This window comes from Poecilia reticulata, linkage group LG17, assembly GCF_000633615.1.
Source record: "Poecilia reticulata strain Guanapo linkage group LG17, Guppy_female_1.0+MT, whole genome shotgun sequence".
NCBI classification, from domain to species: Eukaryota; Metazoa; Chordata; class Actinopteri; order Cyprinodontiformes; family Poeciliidae; genus Poecilia; species Poecilia reticulata.
The window spans coordinates 11,924,321-11,947,861 of record NC_024347.1 but is presented as its reverse complement, the minus strand read 5'-3'; the positions used below and the strand labels follow the sequence as shown (position 1 = coordinate 11,947,861).

The 23,541-nt window shown below is 40.2% G+C and overlaps 1 protein-coding gene across 1 annotated transcript in view; it reads left to right on the top strand.

Moving 5' to 3' along the window:
* Nucleotides 1-23,541, top strand: part of chd7 (chromodomain helicase DNA binding protein 7) — a 95,062-nt gene that overhangs the window by 42,198 nt on the left and 29,323 nt on the right. Inside the window, exons 5-22 of the mRNA XM_008433709.2 lie at nt 7,070-7,214; nt 9,002-9,133; nt 9,326-9,391; nt 11,542-11,597; nt 13,201-13,315; nt 14,007-14,090; nt 14,207-14,344; nt 15,955-16,076; nt 16,762-17,005; nt 19,632-19,808; nt 20,024-20,167; nt 20,270-20,368; nt 20,458-20,626; nt 20,719-20,935; nt 21,852-22,047; nt 22,489-22,656; nt 22,778-22,957; nt 23,074-23,184. Coding sequence (XP_008431931.1) covers nt 7,070-7,214; nt 9,002-9,133; nt 9,326-9,391; nt 11,542-11,597; nt 13,201-13,315; nt 14,007-14,090; nt 14,207-14,344; nt 15,955-16,076; nt 16,762-17,005; nt 19,632-19,808; nt 20,024-20,167; nt 20,270-20,368; nt 20,458-20,626; nt 20,719-20,935; nt 21,852-22,047; nt 22,489-22,656; nt 22,778-22,957; nt 23,074-23,184 — 2,563 coding nt within the window. The remainder of the gene's footprint in view (nt 1-7,069; nt 7,215-9,001; nt 9,134-9,325; nt 9,392-11,541; nt 11,598-13,200; nt 13,316-14,006; nt 14,091-14,206; nt 14,345-15,954; nt 16,077-16,761; nt 17,006-19,631; nt 19,809-20,023; nt 20,168-20,269; nt 20,369-20,457; nt 20,627-20,718; nt 20,936-21,851; nt 22,048-22,488; nt 22,657-22,777; nt 22,958-23,073; nt 23,185-23,541) is intronic.

The following is a 23,541-nucleotide window of genomic DNA, read 5'->3' as shown; positions in this document are numbered from 1 at the left end:
GGGCGGGCGGGCAGAGGAAATGTGGGGGTGGGGAGTCCATTCTCAGCCCTGTGTGTGTTGGTAAACTAAACTGGCTCTTATCTGTTGTCAGGCTTTCCTCCATCTTGAGTGGTGGCCTGGAGCTCTCAGGTTAATTTAGCATAATAATGGCTGCCGGCCATTCACTCCTATTCTAAAATGGTGGACCTCTGCAATCACCCATTTATCTCCTGTTTTATTCCTTCCTTTCCCAAATCCACCCCTTCCCGATGGGGCTCGTCATCTCTTCCCCTCCGATATCTGCTTTTTGTAATTGAAGTCAAGGACTTGCATAACACTTGATCAATACAGCATAATTTTTTTTGTTTATTTGTTTTTGGGAAGAAATTTGGCATGGCTTTTATGAACTTGAGTTCATTAGTCATAGCTCATTCTCCATAAACAAGCCTTCCAGTCTTTTAACAAGTGTCTTTTTAATGACAAAACATCATTTAAAAGTTTTACATGTTAATTGCCATTAAGTAGAGATATTTTCTTAGCTGTTCTTAGCAGCAGGACTTCCTTCCCAAATCCGATGATGTCCTTAAAAGCCTCATTTACTGCATCTTAAAGCCATAACACAAAACCTTTTTCTATTTAAAAAGAAAAGTTTTTGGGTGCTGCCAGCATTCATGTTCCATTAGATTTTTGGGCAGGCAATATATGCTGCAAACCTTAAGTTTCTCTCTCTCTCTCTCTCTCTCTCTCTCTCTCTCTCTCTCTCTCTCTCTCTCTTTGTCACACCACACTGCAATATGTTTTTTTTTCTTCTCTGTTTGCTGTATTTGCATTTCTGTATGAACAAATAAACCGCCGTAGAGCAGACGGAAGGCTTTACTTTATGAGTGTAAACGGGATGTTGAGCTGCGCTGTAAAACCATCTGAGCACAGGCTGCTTTTTGGGTTTCACTACCATTTATTGACATGTTTGTGGCATTCTCAGAAGTCGCACTTTGTCAGCAAAGCGTTTGCAGAATAAGTTGGGGCAACAACAGTTTGCACACCAGGCAGTTCATTTTATATAGGCCCCTTTGCAGACTTTGAAATCGGGATAATGGTGTGTATGTGAGTGTTCTCATTTTTCATTTTTTATGAGCATGTTCTGTTGCATTTCGGTAATTTATTTATGCTGTATTTGTTACTGACTTTTCCTGTTGGGATTGATTTTTGCTGAATATCTCTAAAAACATGCAAATTTATTAACTCCACCTAATAACATGTGCTTCTACTTTTTAACCAATGAATGACAGCCAACTATAATCTACCGGTGCTTGTTTTTTTTGTTGTTGTTTTTTTACTGCAAGCTGTAAAGGAGGCGCATGGGCTGGTGTGACATTCTACTAAAATTTTAAGTAAAAAAACACATGGTTTGACAGCATTTTTAAAAAATATAAATGAAAAATGCATACTTAATAATCTGGACTTAGTCATTTGAAAGCAACCTGAAGTTTTGATTCACAATTTTTTCCTTAAAATTTAGCTGTAGTTTTGTGGGGGGGGGGGGGTTTGCATGCATTCACCATATGATCACTTTGTTTTAGGTAACCTGCACAGTTTTCCTTGGTTTCCCTTCAGGTAGACTGAGATTTTACCATCCCACTGCTAAATAGATGTTAAAAGTAAAATTTTATGTTTAAGGTTTACGAGAGTCTTGACTTCTTCAGTGCAAAATTAAGAAAAAATAAAACAAATCAGTTTTCAAATAGTATACATGCGATGCTGCTCTTACAGCCAAACAATGTTACTGTAAAGAAAGCGAACTACAAGAAATTACTTTTTCCCATTTGTAGTAAAATTTCATTGTGAGCGACAATAAAATTTAACAAAAATTACATTTTTGTTAAAGTTATGAACAAATGAAGATATGCTCTTTCTGCTTTTTCTTTTATGCTAATTTGATCTTGCTTCTAAACTTTTGCCCTGTAGTGAAGGTTCTGTCCAACACTTTTCCTTGGCATTTCAATAAAAACACCTTAGATCATAAAATTGTTTTGATGACAAAGTTTAGCGGCAAAACTGACATTCTAAAACCAGTGTACACTTTGTCACCGGTAACTGGCCCAGGCCTATTAAATTTTTTTCAAGTAAGGAAGTGCCTGGTTCATTAACTCATTATGGCAAAAAGAAAAAGAAAAAAACACTGTCAAATTTGATTTAAAACACAAAACAAAGGCCGTTCTCTGTTGTGCACTTTACTGATGCTCTGAGCTGTCCAGGAGTGGGTGTGAGCGATGCGGCGAGAATCAGGTGGTTTACTTGTCCAGTCAGCTAACTGCTCTCCTCTGACCTTGCCTTTCCTCTCCATCCTCATTTTCCCCCCCTGCTCCCTCCATCACGCCGCCTCCGTCTACCTCTCTCTGAGGAAGCACATCTATAAATAACACCACTCTCAGCTGCCACACCCTTCCCTCTGCGCGTATGTTTGTGTGTGCAGGGGTGATTTGTTTGCAATACACAAAGAAGTCCAACCTGCATGCAGGCAGCTTGCTTTGTGCATGTCTGCAGACGTGAATGCACACACAGCACTTTCTGAACATGCAGAGATGTTTGCATGCACGTTGCCTTCTGGCCCTCTTTATGTCTCTTTTCAAGAGGAGGGGCCAAAGAGGCTTGGTGCTGTGACTCATCACAGCAGCAGGTGTCCCTTACACTCCGACCCTCTTTGCTGTTGTCTTCTTCCTGTCTCCATCACTCTCCGTATTTTACTTGGAAGCTCCTGTTCCTATTTTTCACTGTTCAGATCCAAAAGCATCATCTCAGCTCCCTTGTTGATGGTTCCCATAGTGCTCCATAGCAGACTAGGATGTGTGAATGGCCTTGCTACACACCTACATCAGGGTGAATGAGACACATTTGAGAAGGTAGAAAAAGGAGAAACTGTCATTTGCTTCGGAATTGGAAAAAAATAGTTTTTTCCATTGCTAATTTGTTCCCTGTGATTCAACCATTTCTAAATTTCTATCAAAAGTTGAGTTTTTTTGTCAGGTTGATTTGTTATTGATCCATTGTCTTTTTGTTTTTTTTGGCATTTATTTGATTAGCTAAAAAGAAAAAGATTATTGTWCTCGGTGTGATACAAAGACAGACACGTAAAATAAGCTCAGAAATATAAAAAGCACAATCTAAAAGGCTGATTCAGGAACAGCTTGAGGCAGAAACGTGTAACGTGTAAACGTGTATCTGCTGGTTCTGCATATAAGGTTACTGTACTGTTTGCAACAGTTTATAAACTTTATAGAAATAACGTGAGGAGCCTCCAACAATATGGGAGGAGTGCTCCAGTGACCTAAGCTCCCATCACTGTCTTTTGCAGGGCCTTACCATTAGAAAGCCACACTAGCTGTATTTCCATTACAAACGTACATACTTTATCAATATTCTGCAAATGTCAATTAAAACACATGAATAAATTTGTTCAAGTCATTAAAAACAGGCCATCACAACTTCCTGTCTTCATCTTTTCCGCCAGAAGTAACATCTGGTTGTTGATCACGTGACTCGTAAAAACGTGTTTCCATTACAGTTTTGTGAAATGCAAAACATCCTAGCGTAATTTTTTATTTATTTTTTTTTGTAAAAATCGGAGTTTTTTTTTTTTTTTTAATTGACTCATTTTCATTGAGTGCAATTAGATGGTTAATGGAAACGCTGCTAACGAGATACAGCCCTGCTATTTGGTTTACATTAAATATTTCTGTGATTCTTTAAGTTATAACTTATTAAAATTTTTCTTACTTTTTGAAGTTAATTTAATGTGCTTTCAGAAAAGTGCAGTAAACATTGTAACTTGTTTGTACAATGCTATGAACAGTGTCTCGAAGTTTCCTACTTCTATTGGGCTTCTACGTTTCCAGTAGTAAGTAAAATTTCACTGACATAAATGCCTGTATAAAATAAGATTTAATAAGTTTCATCCCCAAAAACTGTGAAAGCACTTAGCTTAAAATTTAAACCATATCTGCAATTTTGTGCAGTAAGTAGGTTGAAAAAGCAAGTCAGCTGGTTTATTTAAGCTTTTTGAAAAATGCTTACAGTGCTGGGTGAGTCTGACTTGAAAGGCTTTCTGTGTCATCTTCACCGCCAGTAGAAAGTCTAAAAGCAGAAATTAGGACTATAACATGCTAGTAAAGTTTAATAGAGACATATAATTTATATCAGAACTAAGACACAATGCGTGTTTGGCTCTTAAATAAATTCTCAATCTCAAACAGTAGTGACTGTAAGACCTTGCTTAAGCGATTTACATGCTTTGTTTGTAATTTTCTTAAAATGTAAAATTATTTTTTGTTGGAACCAAAACATGCTTAAGGTGGCACATTTGAGAAAAAGAAAGTTGCCAAAGTCCACTTTATTGTCCCGATTTGATTCATTGATTGCGAAAGGCTCTTAGAGGTGAAAGATTGGTGTGAAGAGGGCTGAAGAGATGCTCCGAGCCGAGAGGTGATGTTGCAGTTAGGAAGTGAGGCCATGAAGACGCTAGGAGGAAGAGAGGGGAGAAGGCAGCCAAGTGGAGATGTGTGTGTGTGTGTGTGTGTGTGTGTGTGTGTGTGGCCAGATGGCTCCAGCGTGTGGCGACCAGCCAGAGGAACAGGTGCAGGTCACATGACCAGCCGTTACCACGGAGATGGTGATTGCTCTTGGCGTGAGGATGAAAGGAGAAGGGCCCCAGGGACAGAGAGGGGGTGAGAGATAGAGAGAGGGGAGAGAGCAGAAGGAAGGAGGGGAGGCGGTGGAGGAGAGCGATCCTGGCGTACAGTTCTGCAGAGGGCAGACTCAGCCCAGAAAAAAAAAACACACACACACACACACACACAGTTTTAACGTCAGTTTGGGAGGAGGTTAGTTGGACAATTGTTTCCGTCTGGCCTAAAGATATAATGTAACATTTGTATTGTAATGGAAATCGGCCTGTTGTATCCAAACGCTGCTGGTTCTATCTGGGATCCAGTTCCATGTTTTTGGAGAAACATATTTTAATCCCAAGTGTGAGCAACTTTATGAAATCATTCAGCCATGTTAATTTTTTTAAAATAATTTTGAATCTTCAGAAATGCTTTACAAATATCATTTTTTGCCTTTAAATCTAGTCAGTGCAACAAATATTGTAGATAATGATGTGGAAAGTTTTAGTTTATTATTAAAGAATTTTTTTTGGCAGCACCAAGTTGTCTGAAATAATAAAAATTGTTTTATGTTCTCCAATTTCTCTTCTGATGTTTACTCTCACATGAATAGTGAGCACTCATGCTGTAACATCTTCACTTGAAAAATGCCGCACTGCATTGTAGGGAACTGCTACAGGGAACATATTTGTCGGTTATTATTTTTGGTTTGGTTTTTTTTTACCTTGAAGTATTTTGTTGATTGCTTTAAAAATTAAGCCTCTTTTCTAAAATTCTGGCTGAAGCAGGTGGAGATGTTTCATAGGTTCTGCTTCTCTCAGGACACAGACTTGCCATATTTTCATCTGGAAAGTAAAGTAAATATGTTCTAATGAGATTAGTAGCTTTATCAATTGCCCATATTATATACATATCTGATTAGGACATTGAATACCATAAAACTTTAAACTCATACACACAGAGCTAACATATAGCAGAAAATTAACACACAGGAGCCTAACCAGTGTTAAGAAAACCAAATTGAACAATGAGTAAATATTAGGTCACAGTCAAAGCACACTGCTTTACTTTTACTCTCTGGCTTTTGAAACATACTATGAAAACGGAAACTTAATGTGCAATACTGAAACAGCAAAAGCTGCTCCACCCAAATTTTCTTTGCACGTTTTCTGGCAATTTTCTGGCAAGTCTGATCTACTGACTTGCCAAACATTTTCTGTCACTAATGCCTCATTTCCACCGAGTGGTACAGTTCGGTATGCCACTTTATGGTCCAGCGTACTTCAGAAATCGTTTCCACCGCCAGATACAGTGGATCCTGAGGCACTGAACAGTCGAGATTAAACTCAAAGTGGCGTTATGCATAATGTGACATTATGTTAGCTTAACGACAAACATAACACAGCAGTGTTTCTTGTGCTTATCGTAAGCAATGATGTTTATCTGTCCACCAACCGATGGACTGTTTGACACCAGTACCTCCACCCCAATTGTTAAAATAATGTAGGAAACTGCATCGACCCATTTCGTACCGCTCTGTCTAAATGAAGCGTTAGAAGACATGTGTTGGCTAATAGAGTTGTACTGAAACTTGGGCAGTGAAGTTGTTTTTGTCACCACAGCTTCACACGTGCTGCAGTGATAAAAAGCTTATCCTCCACATGTCAAGATGATCCTATCTGCGGTGAAAAATGAGGCAGAAGTCATGTGGAGTTGGACCGTACTGTACCGTGTAATAGAAAATCAGCACTGCAGAAATGCACGTCTACCTAATAAGCCTGGCATTGTTCTAAAAACGGCAGGAATACACACGAGTGATGAATTGCGAATTTGCCCTTAAACGYGGCCGATCAGACTCGGGATTAAAGCAATAAAGGACGAACTGTGAGCGAGTTGGCTTCCTGCGAGCGGCGCATAAGAACACGGAGACATGCTGTACGAGAGACAGCGGAGGGATGCTGAGTGTCCTCTCACCTCTGTGGTGTTACTGCACACACACTCGCAGATGGAGCCAGCTCCTCTTCCTCTCCATGCCAGAGATTAGTGGAGGCCTGGGGAGAGCTTGGCTCCGCCCACCTCCTCTCTCAGGGGCCTCTCTCTCTGTCTGCCTGTCTGTCTCTCCGGACCCCCCTCTCGCTTCCTCTCTGTGCCTGTATCTCTCCATCTTGCTCCCATGCCTCCATGCAGTCTTTCATCATATTAACCCCCTGTGTGCCAGAGCCTTAGGCACACTAATGATTTCTAAATGGGTAAATCAAACATGGCGATTGCCCTGGGACAGACAGATACACACAAAAATACGCACACACACGTACATGAAGGTTTGGTTGTCTTTTACTAAGATAGTCTTACAAAGAATGAGTTTTGTTGTATTTTTACCCTTTTTCAAATCCTGCTGCTTACATGTTTTTAATCGTTTATTCCCGCAGCAGTAAAAAGGTGGAATCAGAGGGCGGGGCCAGCGCTGCTAAGAAGGACGCCAAGAGGAAGAGAGAGTTGTCAGTCGGTGACGATGTGGAGGTGAAGTCTCCACTACCCTCTCCTCCTGAAGAGGAGGATGATGATGGTGTGCAGGTAGGCAAGAGACAGGTGCTTGAAATCCTTAAACGCTTGAATTTCAATTGGGTGTTTTCAGCATTTGGAAAGTGCTTTATTTCTGTATAAAGTCCTTGAAAGTGCTTGATATTCAAACCGCACAGTTTTGAATTGAAGTGAAATCTAACACTTGGTTCAAAGCCTAATTTTGGAAAACTAGATATTTTYATACACCTAATAAAAACATACTTTTTTTCTCACTGTCAGAAGTTAAATCAGACTAAACTTTTCTTGGTTTAGGTCAGTTAGAATTAGCAAAAATATTTCTATTTGTTGAATGCTTTTTTGTTTTGTTTTCAGCTCCAAAGTGTAGTGCTGGACATTTTTTTTAAACTTACCTAGAAAATGCTTGAAAATTACTTGAATTTTACTGTAGGAAAAGTGTACAAATCCTGAAAAATATCCTGAATTTTTTTTTTTGCGAGATTTGACAATTTAGGAAGTGGGGGAGGAATACAAATTCACAACTCTAATAACCACAGCACGGCTATTTCAGGAAGCCCAGCTAAAAAAGCAGAAGGCCATCAAACCACTTCTGATCACTCACGGTCACAGCTTGTAGAGAAGGCGCTGAGCCAGTGAACGTTTGTGTTGTAAACCAGCCTTGTTGACAGACCCGCGGGCCAACCGCGCCCATTGGGTTGTCACCATCCTCTGTCAGCAACTTTTTAGCCAGTGATGTATTTTGGAAACATTTTGCTTCAGATTTACTATTTAACCTCTTTGCTATCAAACCCCAGTAGCGTGCACCATGATGCACTCCTTTATAAATGCCTGCTTAAAATGTGAAGTGCTAATTAGAGGAACAAAAGCAAGCTGTTGCATCCCCTCCTCACACTGAGATTTATGAGTAAATCTTATTGTTGCCCGTGAAGAGTCCTGGTTTCCAACAGAAAAAAGGTACGTTAGCAGCTGTGTTGCTAATATGTTCCCTAAAGCCTCACATCGGTGTTTTCCTTTTTTCTTTTTATAGCAAGATTTTAGGCATTAAAATAATCAGCATTTTGCTGACTTGCGTGGATAGGCATTATGAAAATGAAGGCTGTTTTTTGGAGGGGAAAGTGAATTAATTAAGTTAAATGCTGAACCATGTGTTTAAAAAAATATTTGAATTTCTACCTTGAAAACTTCCATGCACTTTTAATATTTTAAGAAACCGACATACCGTAGTTAGCAGTTGTTAAGTGCAAGGTCTTGAAAATGTTTTTCGATTAAAAATCTGAAAAGTGTGGCAGTGGCTTGCATTCAGTTTCACTGCTTTATAGACCAAAAWGTTCAGTCTTGCTATCTGACCAAAGCATCCGTTTGCTGCTGCAAACATAATTTCTTGTCGCTTTCTTTCAGCTTTTTTGATTCTCTCAGTTCAGGCAGACAGTGTCATGATCTCCTGGTAGGTTTGCAGTTGTGCCAGACTTTACCCATATTTGGATGAGCAAATGCGCAGAGGCCAGGCAGGTGTTCAAAACTTGATGGATTGTTTTATTACGCAACCCTTAATTAAACTGCCTTGCTTTTCCTCCTGGCATATCTGCTAGGTTTCTTGGTCTATTTAGCGGTATCAGTTGGATACGCAATTTTTATTAGTGGAAAACCTTAAACAGTATTTTTCCTTTAAATTTTAATCATGCGTCACTTTAACTTTGTCAGTCACATGAAATCCTAATGAAAACCATTAAAGCTTGCRGATGTGATGTGACGAAATGTAATTAAGGTCAAGGGGAGTGAATGTTTTTGTAAGMCAATGCTGATGTGTTTCTTCCGTCCAGAAGCGCCGTTCGAGTCGGCAGGTRAAGAGGAAGAGGTACACGGAGGACCTGGAGTTCAGGATCTCTGAGGACGATGACAGCGGAGACGATTCACCAACACCAAAATCTCCCTCGTCCTCCTCACAACAACAGGTGAGGCCTGGGATTCTAATAATCGGTTCATCTTGCTTCACTATTACTTTTTACTCACCAAAGATTACAGTTTTTTTTTTACCTTCTCATGAAGTTAGCTTTCCATACAACTACTTCCATTCACAAAGCAAATATTTGTAGACTTTTATTTTACTAATCTACAACAAAACTGTAATTGTTCTCTTGCTTTAGGATCTGACTGAGGCTGAAGGGCCTGTTGTGGAGAAGATCATGGGTATGCGCAGCGCCAAGAAGCAAGTACGTACAATACATTTCAAAAAGTATTCACTCCCCCCACCYCCTTTGAAACAATTAAGTCAGATGTTTCAACCACTTTAGCTTAATACCAAGCAGCTAGGCATGCAATCTGTTTCTACAGAAACAAGTGACAGAATGTGTTGCTCTGAGTTTGGACGCTTCTTGCTTTTAAATATCACAAAGTGAACTATTGGTGTTAATATAAGAAAGTATGTTAACAGCAACTCACCAGCATTCAGCAGTGTTCATATCTGCAGACTTCCAAAGTCTGTGTCCTTCAGATTAGCTCAAGATCAGTGATTAGAGAGCTTCATGGAATGAGTCATGTAAACTTTTCTACCCCCAAGGGGCAATTTGTTGTGCAGGCAGCAGTGAAGACATTAAAAACGCATACAAAAAGTTACAAAAAATGCAAGACCATACGATGTGGACTTGGCTAATAGCAGCTGGAACAAAAGATTCTTTTCAGTCTCTTGGTCTTCTAATATGGCTTTGTGTGTCTCCAAAGGGGAGCATGCTGCCCACAAAGGCTGGCAAGGTTCTGCCAAAAATTATCCTGGCCTTCTTCTAAGACCTGGAACTACAGAGGTCACTCGGGTCGTTAAGAGATATGCCAGCATTTTTACTACAAACCTTATTTTGATGGAAAGTGCCAACAGATAAAAGTATTTCCAAGCAGCTGCATCCAAGCCTTACATCACCAATTGGAATGCAGAGAGTCGGAACCGCGAGTGTGAACTAAAGCTCGCCGCCGCTGAACTCTAGAGCCTTTGGAGGAGCRTTCCCTGGAGGGCCAAATCATGCCTCTCTGTCTCGCAATGCCATGCATGAGTCTGGGTTTGGCTGCAACCAGGAGAGCGGTATTTAGATCAGTTTCATGTTCCCGACTCTGGGGGAACAGTTGTTAGTTGGCCACTTCCTGTTCCGATATGATGCACAAAGTAGGGTCCATGAAACACAAGGGAGTTGACTGCAGCAGAACCGAACTGCAAAGGGTTTGYTGACATCTTATTAAATTATATGAATTGAGACCTGCGTGTCACTAAAATGTGTGTAAAGGGAGCAAATATTTTATACCGTATAGCTCATCTCAGACTGTGACACATCACGCAGATGCATGCGCGGACATGACTCAGACTGGCCTGAGTCATGGTTTACGTCATGCGAGTAGTYGCTCCACAGCTGGCCTAGGGAGATTACACAGGCGCGCTCACACACGCGGACAGTCAGACATATGCCCTCACACACAGACTGCTAAGACGGTCCGTATTCACTTTGTAAGCAGATACAGGAGTTCTTGTAATTCAATATGTGTGTTTCTGATTGACTGCGTGTGCGTCGGCCCCGCTTTGTTTTATGCGCCTTAACTAAGGAAAAGTCGTCGCTCAGCCAACACACACACTCACTCACCAGCCAATTGTGCTTTGCCAGCCAACTCCCAGTGGGGGGACTCTCCACACACACACGCACACACACACACCCTTTCTCACAGCTCCATTCAGAGTTGACCCCAGGCTTGGCACACAGCCAAAACCACAACGCTAGCTAAGCCAGACGCCAAGCTAGTGTTTCCTCAGGCAGTGTGTGCGCGCGTGTGTGATTGATGATTCATGGCATTACAGTAGTAGTGGTAGTACAATGATTCTGTGTGTGTGTGTGTGTGTGTGTGTGTGTGTGTGTGTGTGTGTGTGTGTGTGTGTGTGTGTGTGTGTGTGTGTGTGTGTGTGTGTGTGTGTGCGCGCCTGCTGCAGCTACATTAAACTGAATGAGTCAGGGCAACTTAAGAGCTACTGGGTTTTCTTATTTCACAAGTGTGAGAATAAAGTTTTTTTTGTTGTTTTTTTTTACTCACAAATTTCAATTTGAATTTGTTTTGTGTAGAAAAACACCTAAATGTATTCTTCAGTTTGACTAATTGTCATCAAAAGGTCCCATATGTACAAGACTGACAACAGAAACTGAACCTTCTTCTAAGTCCGACCCCCCTAACTGATAGTTGGTGTGAAATGGTGTGCAGGCTCCTTGCGCGCCCACTTCACCRTTTTAACCACATGTTGTATAACAACGACGAGCCACTTCTGCTCTTTCACCGTTCTGCCACTATATTTGCTGTGATTATTAACCTTTCTTATTTTCTCCCTCCTTTTCAGCTGGAGTCAGGCGAGGAAGTGGAGGTGGAGGAGTTCTACGTCAAGTTCAAGGGCTTGTAAGTTGTAGCTTGAGGTTTTTTTTTCTCAGCTCTCTACCTCTTTTGTCTTTCACAGCAAGGATTCTTCTTTTTTTAGACCCGTTCTCTCTACACACACACACCAGGGCGTCCATTGGTCTATTAGTGTGAAAAGCTCAGGACATTCTGCCTGAAAAGCCGTATTCAATTTTCTTTTATGTGCCAATCGCTCCTATTTTGGTTTCAGATCTATTCTAGCATCAATAATATAAGTGGTAGCAGCGCGGTCTCTGCATGCCATCGTATTGCTAAATGCATGATATTCCTGTCATGCTGGCCTTTTGTGTCAAGGTTACCATTTGGCTGAGATGGGGGGGGGGGAGAAATTTCACGTCGACAGTAGATTTGAACATTTCTTTACACATCTGACAAGCAAAGTTAAATAGTGGTGTGGAGTCTTAATCTTTCAGAAATCAAAATAAATAAAAAAATATTTATACTGTAAAAGCTACAAAACATAAAAAGCAATATTGGAAATGGAAACAATCYTTCAAATTTTTTTATATGTTTGTTTCAGCACCACAACGTCTGTAATTTTCAAAGAACTTTAGCCCATAGGAATGATCTGACAGAATTTTTTTTTTGTTTTTTTTTTTTTGTTTCAACACTGATGTACCTTGAATCTGTCCATTTTTATGCAGTTCATGCAAAAATGAGCCCCGTCTCTGAACTGCACATGCTGCAGAATCTTCATAAAGTAATGACAAACTAAATGGGACATAATCAACAGGTTGGGCTGCATTAAAAATGTTTAAACCAACATCTTTTGTTGTAAGACTTGAGGCCCGACTGGTTGCACAGCACATCTGTGACTCAAAGGCGTGATGCGTTTGTGACAAAGTCAGCGCACGCTTTTATATGTTGACTTTTACAGCACTTATCTTWTTTTTTATCTTTMACTTTTACACTTCCTGCGCTAACACAACAGCAGCTTACTGCCTCGTCCCATCAGAAACAACACCAGGTGTTTCAGTACYAGCAAAAATGGTTTCCCTTTTATCAAATTAATACTGAAATTTWGCTGCAAACAATTAGTTAAATTTGATCAGTATACTTGTCATCTAAGTATAATTAATTATTGTTTGTACTTTAGTGTAATATTTTGTGCAATCTTGTCCAATAATACGTGTTTGCAATAGCCTGAATTTATCCTTATCAGTCTTGGTCAGAATCATTTCTGTTTCATAACACTTTCAAACTTAACCAGAAGAGAAGGGAATGTTAAAGATGTTGCCTTCTCTCGACCCAGCTAGTTCCCTGTGGCATTTGCTTGAATGAATTTCTTCACTGCAAAAACACAAAATTTTACCAATTATTTTYGAAAAGAAGCGGGAGCTTGTTTTAAGTCAATAATTTCATTAATATTGATGAAAAAGTATTAGTTCCACTGACRGATAATAATCAGGATTATTAACTTAAAATAAGCTCCTACATCTTGCTGAAAATTTACTTATAAGTCAGTTTTGTCTTATTTCAAGTGTGCTGACATATTTGCACTACAAACTAGATCAAAAATACCTACTAAGATTGGGTGTATTTGCAGCGTTGCTCTGAAAAAACTGAAGTGTCTGTTTTGTTTCAGTTCGTACCTGCACTGTCGCTGGTCGGAGCTGGAGGAGCTGGAGAAGGACAAGAGAATCCACCAGAAGATAAAGAGGTTTAGAGCCAAGCAGCAACTCAACAACTTCATCACTGAGGTAAGAGCAGAGATCTGCTATCTCAACACTTACTGCTAAAACCATCTGCACCAAAATGGTGAATCCACTTGTTTTTTTTAATCAATATTTAAAACTAGATGTAACTAACAACTATTTTAGTAATCAATTATTCTGCTGATATATCAGTGAAAAATGAACATATTCTGCGCATTTTGTTAACCACTTAAGTTCTTTTATTATACGATATTATTAAAAGATTCAATTAAACAAATAATTCAATAATTCAAAAAATAAGAAAATATGTCATTACCTGAAATGCAGTAGCATAGCATTCCCCAAGTTTACACTTGTAGGACAAGATAGAAGAGGGTGTTTAGTGGGATATTTTTATTTATTTATTTATTTTTACAAAAATAGAGCCAGGTGAAGATAAAAATAGCACTTGAGGAATACTGTGTAGAACATATTTACAAAGAAAGTTTATTTACATTAAATGGAAAATGTATATGTTGTTTGTACAGTTTTGACTTACTTGCTGCTCTGAGTATGTTGTTCTTTCAGCTGCATATTCCAGCTAACGATTAATTGATTACCAGATTAGTTGACGATTTTTTAAATAATTGATTAGTCATGATTCATTTGTTAATCATAACGGCCTTTTTTGATATTTGATGTTTTATTTTCTTCTTGGAAATTAAATAACTTGGTTAATTTCTAATCCATCTCGCAGATGGACGATGAGCCTTTCAACCCGGACTATGTGGAGGTGGACCGAGTCCTGGATGTTTCAGAGAGCACAGATGAAAATGGAGAGGTACTTTGCTCTTTTTTTCTTGGTTTTCTCATTTCTTGGTTTTTTTCTCACCACAATTTATTTATTTATTTTATATTATTTTTCTTAAAGTTGACCAAACCTGTTTCTCCATCTAGATTGTCACCTTATATTTGGTAAAATGGTGCAGTTTGCCTTATGAAGACGCCACCTGGGAGCTGAAGGCAGACATCGACCAGTCTAAGATAGATGAATACGAACGCATCGCAGCGCGCGAACCCAACACTAACCGAGTGGTGAGTAGATGCTCTCCGGGTGCTGGCCGCCCGGTGGGCGTGCCGGTACTTTTCTGTGTCTGTTGGCCGGCTTCCTCCTCCTCCAGATTTACGGCTCCTTTAACTGGTTTCCACAGGGCCACGTTCTTGTGGTCGTACGCTCTCAGCACACACGCTGATGAACACACGCCCTGCTCTTGTGGCCTGGCCAAACCACTAACAGTATGTTTAATGCTTAACAGAGGGAGCTGGCTGGCTGCGGTGTTTTTTCCTCCATCCCTCTTTCTGCTCCCGTGTCCGTCTTTTCAACGACTGTCTTGTTTTCCCTTAAGGAAGATATTAGAAATGCTCCATCATGCAGTGGCGGCACTTGGAGGGGGATTTATTTAACCACTAGTTATTGTCAGACGGCAACTATTGCAGTAGACTTTCATTTCCCTCTGAGGAGGAACTTCAGAGTGTAGCCTATTGCTCTACAGCGGTTTSTGTAACCCATGAAGAAAAATCCCAAATGAACTTAAAACTGAGTTCCTTTACAGTTTCATCTGGAACAATTGGGAATTTGGGGAAATTTTTAAGCTAGAGGAATTTTTAAGTAGAGTTATTGAAAAAGATGAAAGTTTGTATTTTCAGAGTTTATTCCCCAAAAYGATCCATGTCCATCTATTTGTTTAATCATCCAACTTTTATTTAAGCACATTTTCCCCAACTTCCTTCTACATCCAACCATCTCATTAGTATTTTTATTTTTGTCCACYCATCTATTCAAGCAACTTAACCCTCTGCCTTTTCCTGCTTTGTTTTTGTTTTTTAGGATCCATATTTATCCTGATTAGAAATGCCATATATAAATAAGACACAGATATCCTTATTGTCCCACAATGGGGAAATTTCTTTGCAACAGCAGCAAAGTGATGAGCAATAACGGCAAATAGACTCAGACAGAATATGAAATGCATATAGGAACACAATAAAAATACTGTAAAGTAAGGCAAAAATTTCAACATAAATACAGCGTAATTCTAAAAAAATTACTCTAGTCCAAATGAATGKGAGGTGGTTAATTAAAAATATACAAAATGTGCAAATTTGCTGTAAATCAAAAATAAATGTCTATATTTTTAGTTTCAAAATGGTCTCTATCCACCCATGCATCAACCTGTTACTGTGATGCTGTGAATGCTCCAGATTGTTCAGTTGCGTACCRTTTGACAAGCTGGCAGCTCATTTTTCCTCTCCGCGTCGACTCTCTGGATCATGTGTCACCGTATCACAGGCAGATTGTGCAAATCGACCCAACTCACCTCCTCACCGTTTGAACATAAAGCTATCTTCGTCTCGGTTTTCCAGAAGGGATCGTCTTACCGAAAGCAATGAAGATGCATAACTACTACTTTCTCGCATATTTAAAACCGAAATGCTAATAAAAGCATCATGCAGGAGCAACTGAGTGGCTCGGACAGGAATCGTTTGTAACGTACGTCCAAAAGCAGAAGTTGCTCATTWGAGCTGAAAAAGTGAGCTTTAAAAGCCGCAGCCCCGACTTCAGGAGCCTCGCCCTGATAATTCACCGGGGATTAATGAGCCTCTCTGCGCTTTAACAACCTCGTATCATTTCTACTTGTGTCAAGGATCGGCCTTCTGCAGCCGACTGGAAGAAGCTGGAGAGCTCCAGAGAGTACAGGAATGGCAACGCACTCAGGGAATACCAGCTCGAAGGCCTCAACTGGCTGACTTTCAACTGGTACAACTCGTAAGTGACTATTAATTGTGTTGTCCAAGATGAATCTCCTAACCGGTGCTCTGTCCTGTGCATGAAACAGCACTTCATTAAGTCGACTTAAGTGGACATTAAAGTTAACATTAAGTGTCTCGGTTCGATCTTGCTGTTTAAGTTTCCCCACTGGCGCCATCCAGGAGTAAAATATACTCTCCAGTTGTATGTTGAGTCTTTTAGGCAAGCGCGCTCGAAGGAATTGAATTAAAGATTACAAATGGTGCGTTTGAGCCTGTCATCCGTTTGAAAGTGAATACCGCAGTTGGATTTTCTTTACTATCTGACACATATTTAAGAAATATGGTCAAGCTGCAGAGGAAGACAGACTTTTCCAGAGATGCATTACCAAGTATTTTTCCAAACGTGTCCCGTGTGTTTTTTGCATTAGATCACAGCAGTGGAAGGCAAACTGACAAACCCTACTGGAAAATTGGCGTTGCTGAACCAGAATGGGGGAAAAAAAATCTTTTATTTTATGAAGGCGGGTCTTGAAAATTCATGGAATTTAACATCAGGGCCTCAGTGTACACAGAGCGCCTACGTCGAAAGCAGGAGAAATTCTTACAGTTCAGTGACACTAAATACAAAGAATCTAAAATCCTCTGTTTTTGACTTTTCATCCTGTCCACGTCACCATCATCATCATCATCATCATCCGCAGACGTAACTGTATCCTGGCAGACGAGATGGGCCTTGGGAAGACCATCCAGTCCATTACATTCCTCTATGAGATATACATGAAGAGCATCGAGGGGCCATTCCTGATCATCGCCCCTCTCTCCACCATCCCTAACTGGGAGAGAGAGTTCAGGACCTGGACGGAGCTCAATGTGGTGGTCTACCATGGCAGCCAGGCCAGCCGGAAAACCATCCAGGCTTATGAGATGTACTACAGAGACACACAGGTAAAAAAAAATTAAAAATAAAAAGGCCTGTGCAGGACTTCTTACTCATTCTCTCCCAGTTAAATTACGTTCACAGCTTAAAAGAGCTGCTAATAAGAAGAATTTATGAACTTGCAGGATTTATTTTTCACTTTTTTGTAATGACATAATTTTCCTTTTGCCTTGTTTTTGACTAGTAGTTATAATTTCCATTTTGAAAGGTGAGAAACATAAAATAAAATGAACAGTACTAGATATTAGTCATACAGTTCACTTTTTAGTTTTAACTGCAGTCATGTCTCTGTCAGTAAGTTATTTTAAGGAAACTTGGTTTATTTTGCAGGTAGTTTTCATCCCCATATGTGGCTTTGTTGTGGTATTAATGTTCTGTCCCTCCAGCTTGTGTTATGTTTCATGTTGTTTCTTGGTAGCCACACGTCTTTTATATTATTGATATTCGGTAGTGGCTGTCTGTTGTAGGGAGGTGCAACCCGAAATGTTCAATTTTTGTGCCATTTTAAAGTTTAGCTTTATTGGACGTAGTGTAGTAAAATAATAGTTATATACAAAGAAAAGCAATCGAAACAAAAGAACAGTAGTAAATTTACACATTCAAAGGAGTGGGTAGAAGTATGGACTTATATTTAAACCCACCCCTCTCACATCTATATCATCATTCGATAAATTATTATTCACATTAACTTGGTTTTAACATTCTTTTAGTATTTTTTATATCCATATCTAACTAGTACAGTGCATTTATAATTGTGTGCTATTATGAGAGCTTCGTTTTCAACATGTTAAAGTTCTTTCTAAATCAATAATAATGCAGTAATAACTTTATTAAATAGTAACAATAAAATTGATCACAGCAGTATCAACAGTAAGTATTTCTCCTATTGATATGCAGTGATGACCATCTTCTTAAATGACATTTTAAGCAGTTTTATATTTGGACATTGCTTGACTTCCATGCTCAAAGTGCATATAAAAAAAAGATTTTCAGGTTCTCTGTCTATAAAGTATATATGTCCTTTTAAGGAGATGTCTGCAGCTATTATTAGCCCTGATATTTTATCCGTTAACTGTGTTCATGTGAGAAGTGGGATGTGCAGGAGGCCTGTTATAAACAAGACCTTTTTGCATAGATCGGTCAGCACATCTGAACACCCCCTCAGTGACGGGAAAATATTGAGCTGGCCGAGGATGAACACGGCTCCTTGGCCACTTAAGCTCTTTACAGTCCTGTAGCTGTAAGCTGTTATACTGTAAGCTCTCATTGTACAATGCTGCAAACATCTCTCGGCATAACCTCCACCACAGCGAGTCCCCGAAGAAAATAAGCTGTAGTAGCGGCGCGCTCGCTGGCTGCTCGTTCTAATCCTGCCTGAGGTAATCCTCCAGGTCGTCGTGAAGATGGCACCTTGTGTTCTTTTCTCCCATCCACTGTATCCTCCGCAGACTGGAGACGCCAGAGACATTTCTATGCAAACATGCATGTGCAGGCTTCAACATAAATTAGCGTTTTGTAAAAATCTAAACGAAGGGAAAAATGTTGAGKGYAAAATGGCAACGCAGAACTGATGTTTGTTGCTTTGCTGATTTTAAAAAGATGCCAAGGAACRATAACTACATGAAAGCTGCAATTGAATTGCGGAGTCTTGTACACTTTTAGAAATTAGTTTTTTTTCTTTTTTGGTTGAAATATGGGAGAAAAAGAAATAAAGAAAATACCAGACATAAGCTGAGATTTCATATTATTTCCAGTCTAACAACTTGGTGCTTTGTCTGAAATGGAGTAGTAGAAGGAAAGCTTTAATGAAAGCCTTCCTCGAGGCCCTTTGACTGCTTTTCTGCCTGCCTCAGCGGCTAACCTAACTTTTAAAACAACTCCCATGTTCTGGTGTTTGTTTAAGAGATCCAATTGTTTTTGGATGTAGGTTTTAAAGCGCTGAGTCATTTTCTACAATGCAATGCTTTGTAAAAGTATTTATACCCCTCGAACAACTGGAATCTCACCTTCCAGTTAAACAACAACCCTAACCATGCAACCAGAGCTACTAGGCAATAGTTTAGATCAAATAATATTGACTCCGGTCAAAGTTGCATCTTAACTTTGACTGGGCCATCAAATTGGGAGTGTGTGGTGAAATTTTCTGTCTTTACACTTTGTAAAACTGGTAGACACATAATCCAAATTACTTTCAGCTGCAAATATTGACGCCGATGGTATGAAGTAAAAAGTATGTCGGACATTTTGCACATTTATTAATGCAATACTCTGCCACGATCTGTCACATAAAAGCTCAATAAGCAGGAGTTTGTGATTGTAATGTGATAGTTTGTGAAACGATTCAAGGCGCTGGTCATCCTATTTTAAAAGATGAGATGTAGGAGGGGTTTTAAATAGCACTCAAATAAATTTATTGAGTTGGGTTGAGGCACAGAATATAATTTATCTTTAAATTTTCTAAAATATGTAGACAGATTTGTTCAAAATGCTCGCTTCACAGTGTTGCCTGGCTTTTTACTTGTAGATTGATGATTCTGTGCGACCATATTTCAGGGATCAATAATGAATGAGGGTTACTTATTCTTCTCAGCACCCTTCATTATTGTCCTCGTTCTMCTTTGCACATTTCTCCAGGGTAAGATAGTAAAAGGCGTGTATCGCTTCCATGCTGTCATCACAACCTTCGAGATGATCCTCGCCGACTGTCCGGAGCTACGCAGCATCCCGTGGCGCTGTGTGGTGATCGACGAAGCCCACCGCCTCAAAAACCGCAACTGCAAGCTGCTGGAGGGGCTCAAGATGATGGATATGGTGAGTGGATGTAATTTTTTTTCTTTTTTTTTTCTTGGGGACGTGCTGAGAGTTAGAAAGAAGGAAGACTCATTTTAATTAGCCCAGTGTTTCGGCTTTGCTAATGTAATCTCTCTTTCCCATCTTTCCAGGATTTCAAAGTCCCGCAGACACTTCCTGCTTTTTAATTTTAGAAACGCTAAATTTGTATATCCTCTGTCTGCTTTGTCCTCCAGGAGCACAAAGTCTTGTTGACAGGAACTCCTCTTCAGAACACAGTGGAGGAGCTCTTCAGCTTACTCAACTTCCTGGAACCAGAGAGATTCCCGTCTGAACAGACTTTCATGACTGAATTTGGAGACTTGAAGACTGAAGAACAGGTAGCTGGCGCTAACCACCGCAACGCTGTGAACACAAAGGAAAATATCTCTAAGCCTCCCATAAATTACCTGGTAAATAACATTGTTCTTTGCGTATGTCAGGTCCAAAAACTTCAAGGCATTCTGAAGCCCATGATGCTTAGAAGACTGAAGGAGGATGTGGAGAAGAACCTGGCCCCCAAAGAAGAAACCATTATAGAGGTAGAGGACTTGCCCTCAAAGTGCTTTCTCATATAGGAAAGCTTCTCAAGTGGAGAAATGAAATAAGCCGATCGATTTGTTGTTGTTAGGTGGAGTTGACCAACATCCAGAAGAAATACTATCGGGCCATTCTGGAGAAAAACTTCTCCTTCCTGTCCAAAGGAGGCGCGGGAGGAAGTGGATCAGCTAGTGTGCCCAACCTCCTCAACACCATGATGGAGCTGAGGAAATGCTGCAACCACCCCTACCTCATAAATGGTGCGTGCTCTTCCCTGTAATGGATGGATAGTGCTGTAAATTGGCCCAGAACGCCGTTTATGATGATTGTCTTTTTCCTGTCTGCYGTCCAGGAGCGGAGGAGAAGATCATCGAGGAGTTCAGGGATTCCCACGGCGGCAGGATTGATGTGCCTGAAATGGCCCTCCAAGCTATGATCCAGGGGGCCGGGAAGCTGGTGCTCATCGACAAGCTGCTGCCCAAACTGAAAGCCGGAGGACACAGGGTGTTGATTTTCAGTCAGATGGTCCGCTGCCTGGACATTCTGGAGGACTACCTCATCCAGAGACGGTGAGCAGGGAGACAAACCTGTTTCTAGCTTGTTTGATGCAGGTTTCCTTGTGTTACCAAGGGTTTTAAAGTGGAAGGTACCATGTATTGTCCAAGCACATATCGYCATTTTATGGCAAAATCAAGTTTAAAATACAAAATACTGTATATAAGCCTAGTGCATGATAAATTTAAATGAACTCGATAATTTCCAGTCTGTTTTTTTTTTTAAGGGCGTTTTTGTTTACAGAAGCATCATAATCCATTTTATTTATGATATAGGTTGTGTGTGGTTTTCATTTCCTTTTTTATTTATTGTTTTTGATCATGTTTTGTTTTGGATATTTAAAATCACTTCTCAAAATWAAAGTTTATTCATCTTTGAAAGGGAAAACTTATGTTATTATGCCATTATCAATGTATATTACTTTTAAATGATCTCAAAACAATGTCTTTTCTCACAATAATTTCTTGGACAGTTTATTGTCCAGAAATATTTGCTATCGTGGCAGGCCTACCTGCATGTATCAAACATAATTTAAATGAAATTTGACTTCGCAATTTGACACCTAGAAATTGACCTCTGTCTCTTTAAGAAGCTCCTGCTCTATTCGACACACCACAAATATATCTGCCTCTTCCTGGTAAAGCAGGAAACTGCCAGGACAACTTGTGGGTTGGGTAGAGATTTAGCAATAGTCTTTATCTTCTTTATTAAATATTAATTGATTGTGGACAAATGTCCTCCAACATCAAGAATTTGTTTAATTTTACCAGCCTTTCCTTGAAAGAACTTCTACAACATGACAATTTGATTTCCTGTAGGTTAAAAAAGTAAAACTTTGTGTTAAGGTGAATGGAAATAAAGCTGACAGAGATTACTAAGCAGACATCCTGTTATTGTTGGAACTTATTTCATTCCTTTTTTTCCACACAGCTATCCATATGAACGAATAGACGGCCGCGTTCGGGGGAACCTGCGACAGGCGGCCATCGACAGGTTTTCCAGACCAGACTCGGACCGATTCGTCTTCCTGCTCTGCACCAGAGCCGGTGGGCTTGGCATCAACTTAACCGCAGCGGATACATGCATCATCTTCGACTCTGACTGGAACCCTCAGAATGACCTTCAGGTATGCACCCCGTGCTGCCGCTGAGTCCCTTTTTATTGCATCTGGCTTTTTCGAAATTTTTAAGAATAGAATTCTTGGATCTTGTGTGGAAAAATAAGCAATTTAGGTATTTTCTAAATTCAAATGGGTATAAATGGGGAAAACGTGGCATAAAAACATTTGTGTTTCTAGATTTTTCTGTCTATTCATCCGATAATTAGCTGTCCAACCACCTGATTGTTTGGTAAATGTCCATCTCTCAGTTAGTTCATCCATTTATCCATCCCTGCATCCATTCATTTCTGTTCATCCACTTTTCCCAATTATCCATCCCGACTGTTTGCCAATCTGTTCGCTCACCAGACGATATATTTAGTCTTCTGATTGGTAGGAACATGTCCCACTGGTAACAGTGGGACATGTGAACTGGCGGGGAAAAAAAGTCTCAAAATTCTCCACCAGGCTCAGGCGAGATGTCATCGTATCGGCCAGTCCAAGTCGGTGAAGATCTACCGCCTGATCACCAGGAACAGCTACGAGCGGGAGATGTTTGACAAGGCCAGTCTGAAGCTCGGGCTCGATAAGGCCGTCCTCCAGAGCATGAGCGGCCGAGAGAACTCAAACAGCGGGGTGAGTCCCACCAGATCCTCTCTCACAGCTTTACCATCCTGGCCAAAATGTCTGATTTCAGAATCTGRCTTGTTTTTGACCACCTTTTGATTATTTTTTCCAATTAAAACTCCTTGTCCAGGTCCAGCAGTTGTCTAAGAAAGAGATTGAAGACCTACTGAGAAAAGGCGCTTATGGCGCTCTGATGGACGAAGAAGACGAAGGCTCGAAATTCTGCGAGGAAGACATTGACCAGATCCTCCAGAGACGAACCCACACCATCACCATCGAGTCGGAGGGCAAAGGCTCCACGTTTGCAAAGGTGAAATTCCTTTTATTTGTTTCATTTTTGCTTCCTCTCACGCAGAGCCTGTTCTCTCTGTGTGCCTTCAGCCGAGTGTGTCATAATTACACAAACATGTTTTCATCTGCCTGCAGGCCAGTTTCGTTGCAACAGGAAACCGAACAGACATTTCTCTGGAGGATCCAGACTTCTGGCAGAAATGGGCCAAGAAAGCAGAACTGGACATGGACGCCATCAACGGCCGGGTACGACACCAACAGAGCGCGTACTCCTGTTGAAACTTTTCTGTGTCAAAATCTTAGATTCTAGAGAAATTTTGGGTTTTTTCTCCGATCCAACCACTGCCTCCACCTGCTGCTGTGCACTGCGGGTCAGCTGGAAGAAGGCAACTACACTTTTCTCAACAAAAAAAAAAAAAAAAGAGACAGATTTGGGAATTTTAAATAAACCATTAGCTGTCAGCTTGGACACTAAAGGAGCTCCACTGATCAAAATTACTAGCCTAACATTTGCTTTGTCAAATAAAAAATAAAAAATATTATAGGCGACTGCAACTGTAATAACCAATGTTGGCTTATTGTAGCAGCAGTAGTAAAAAGCTA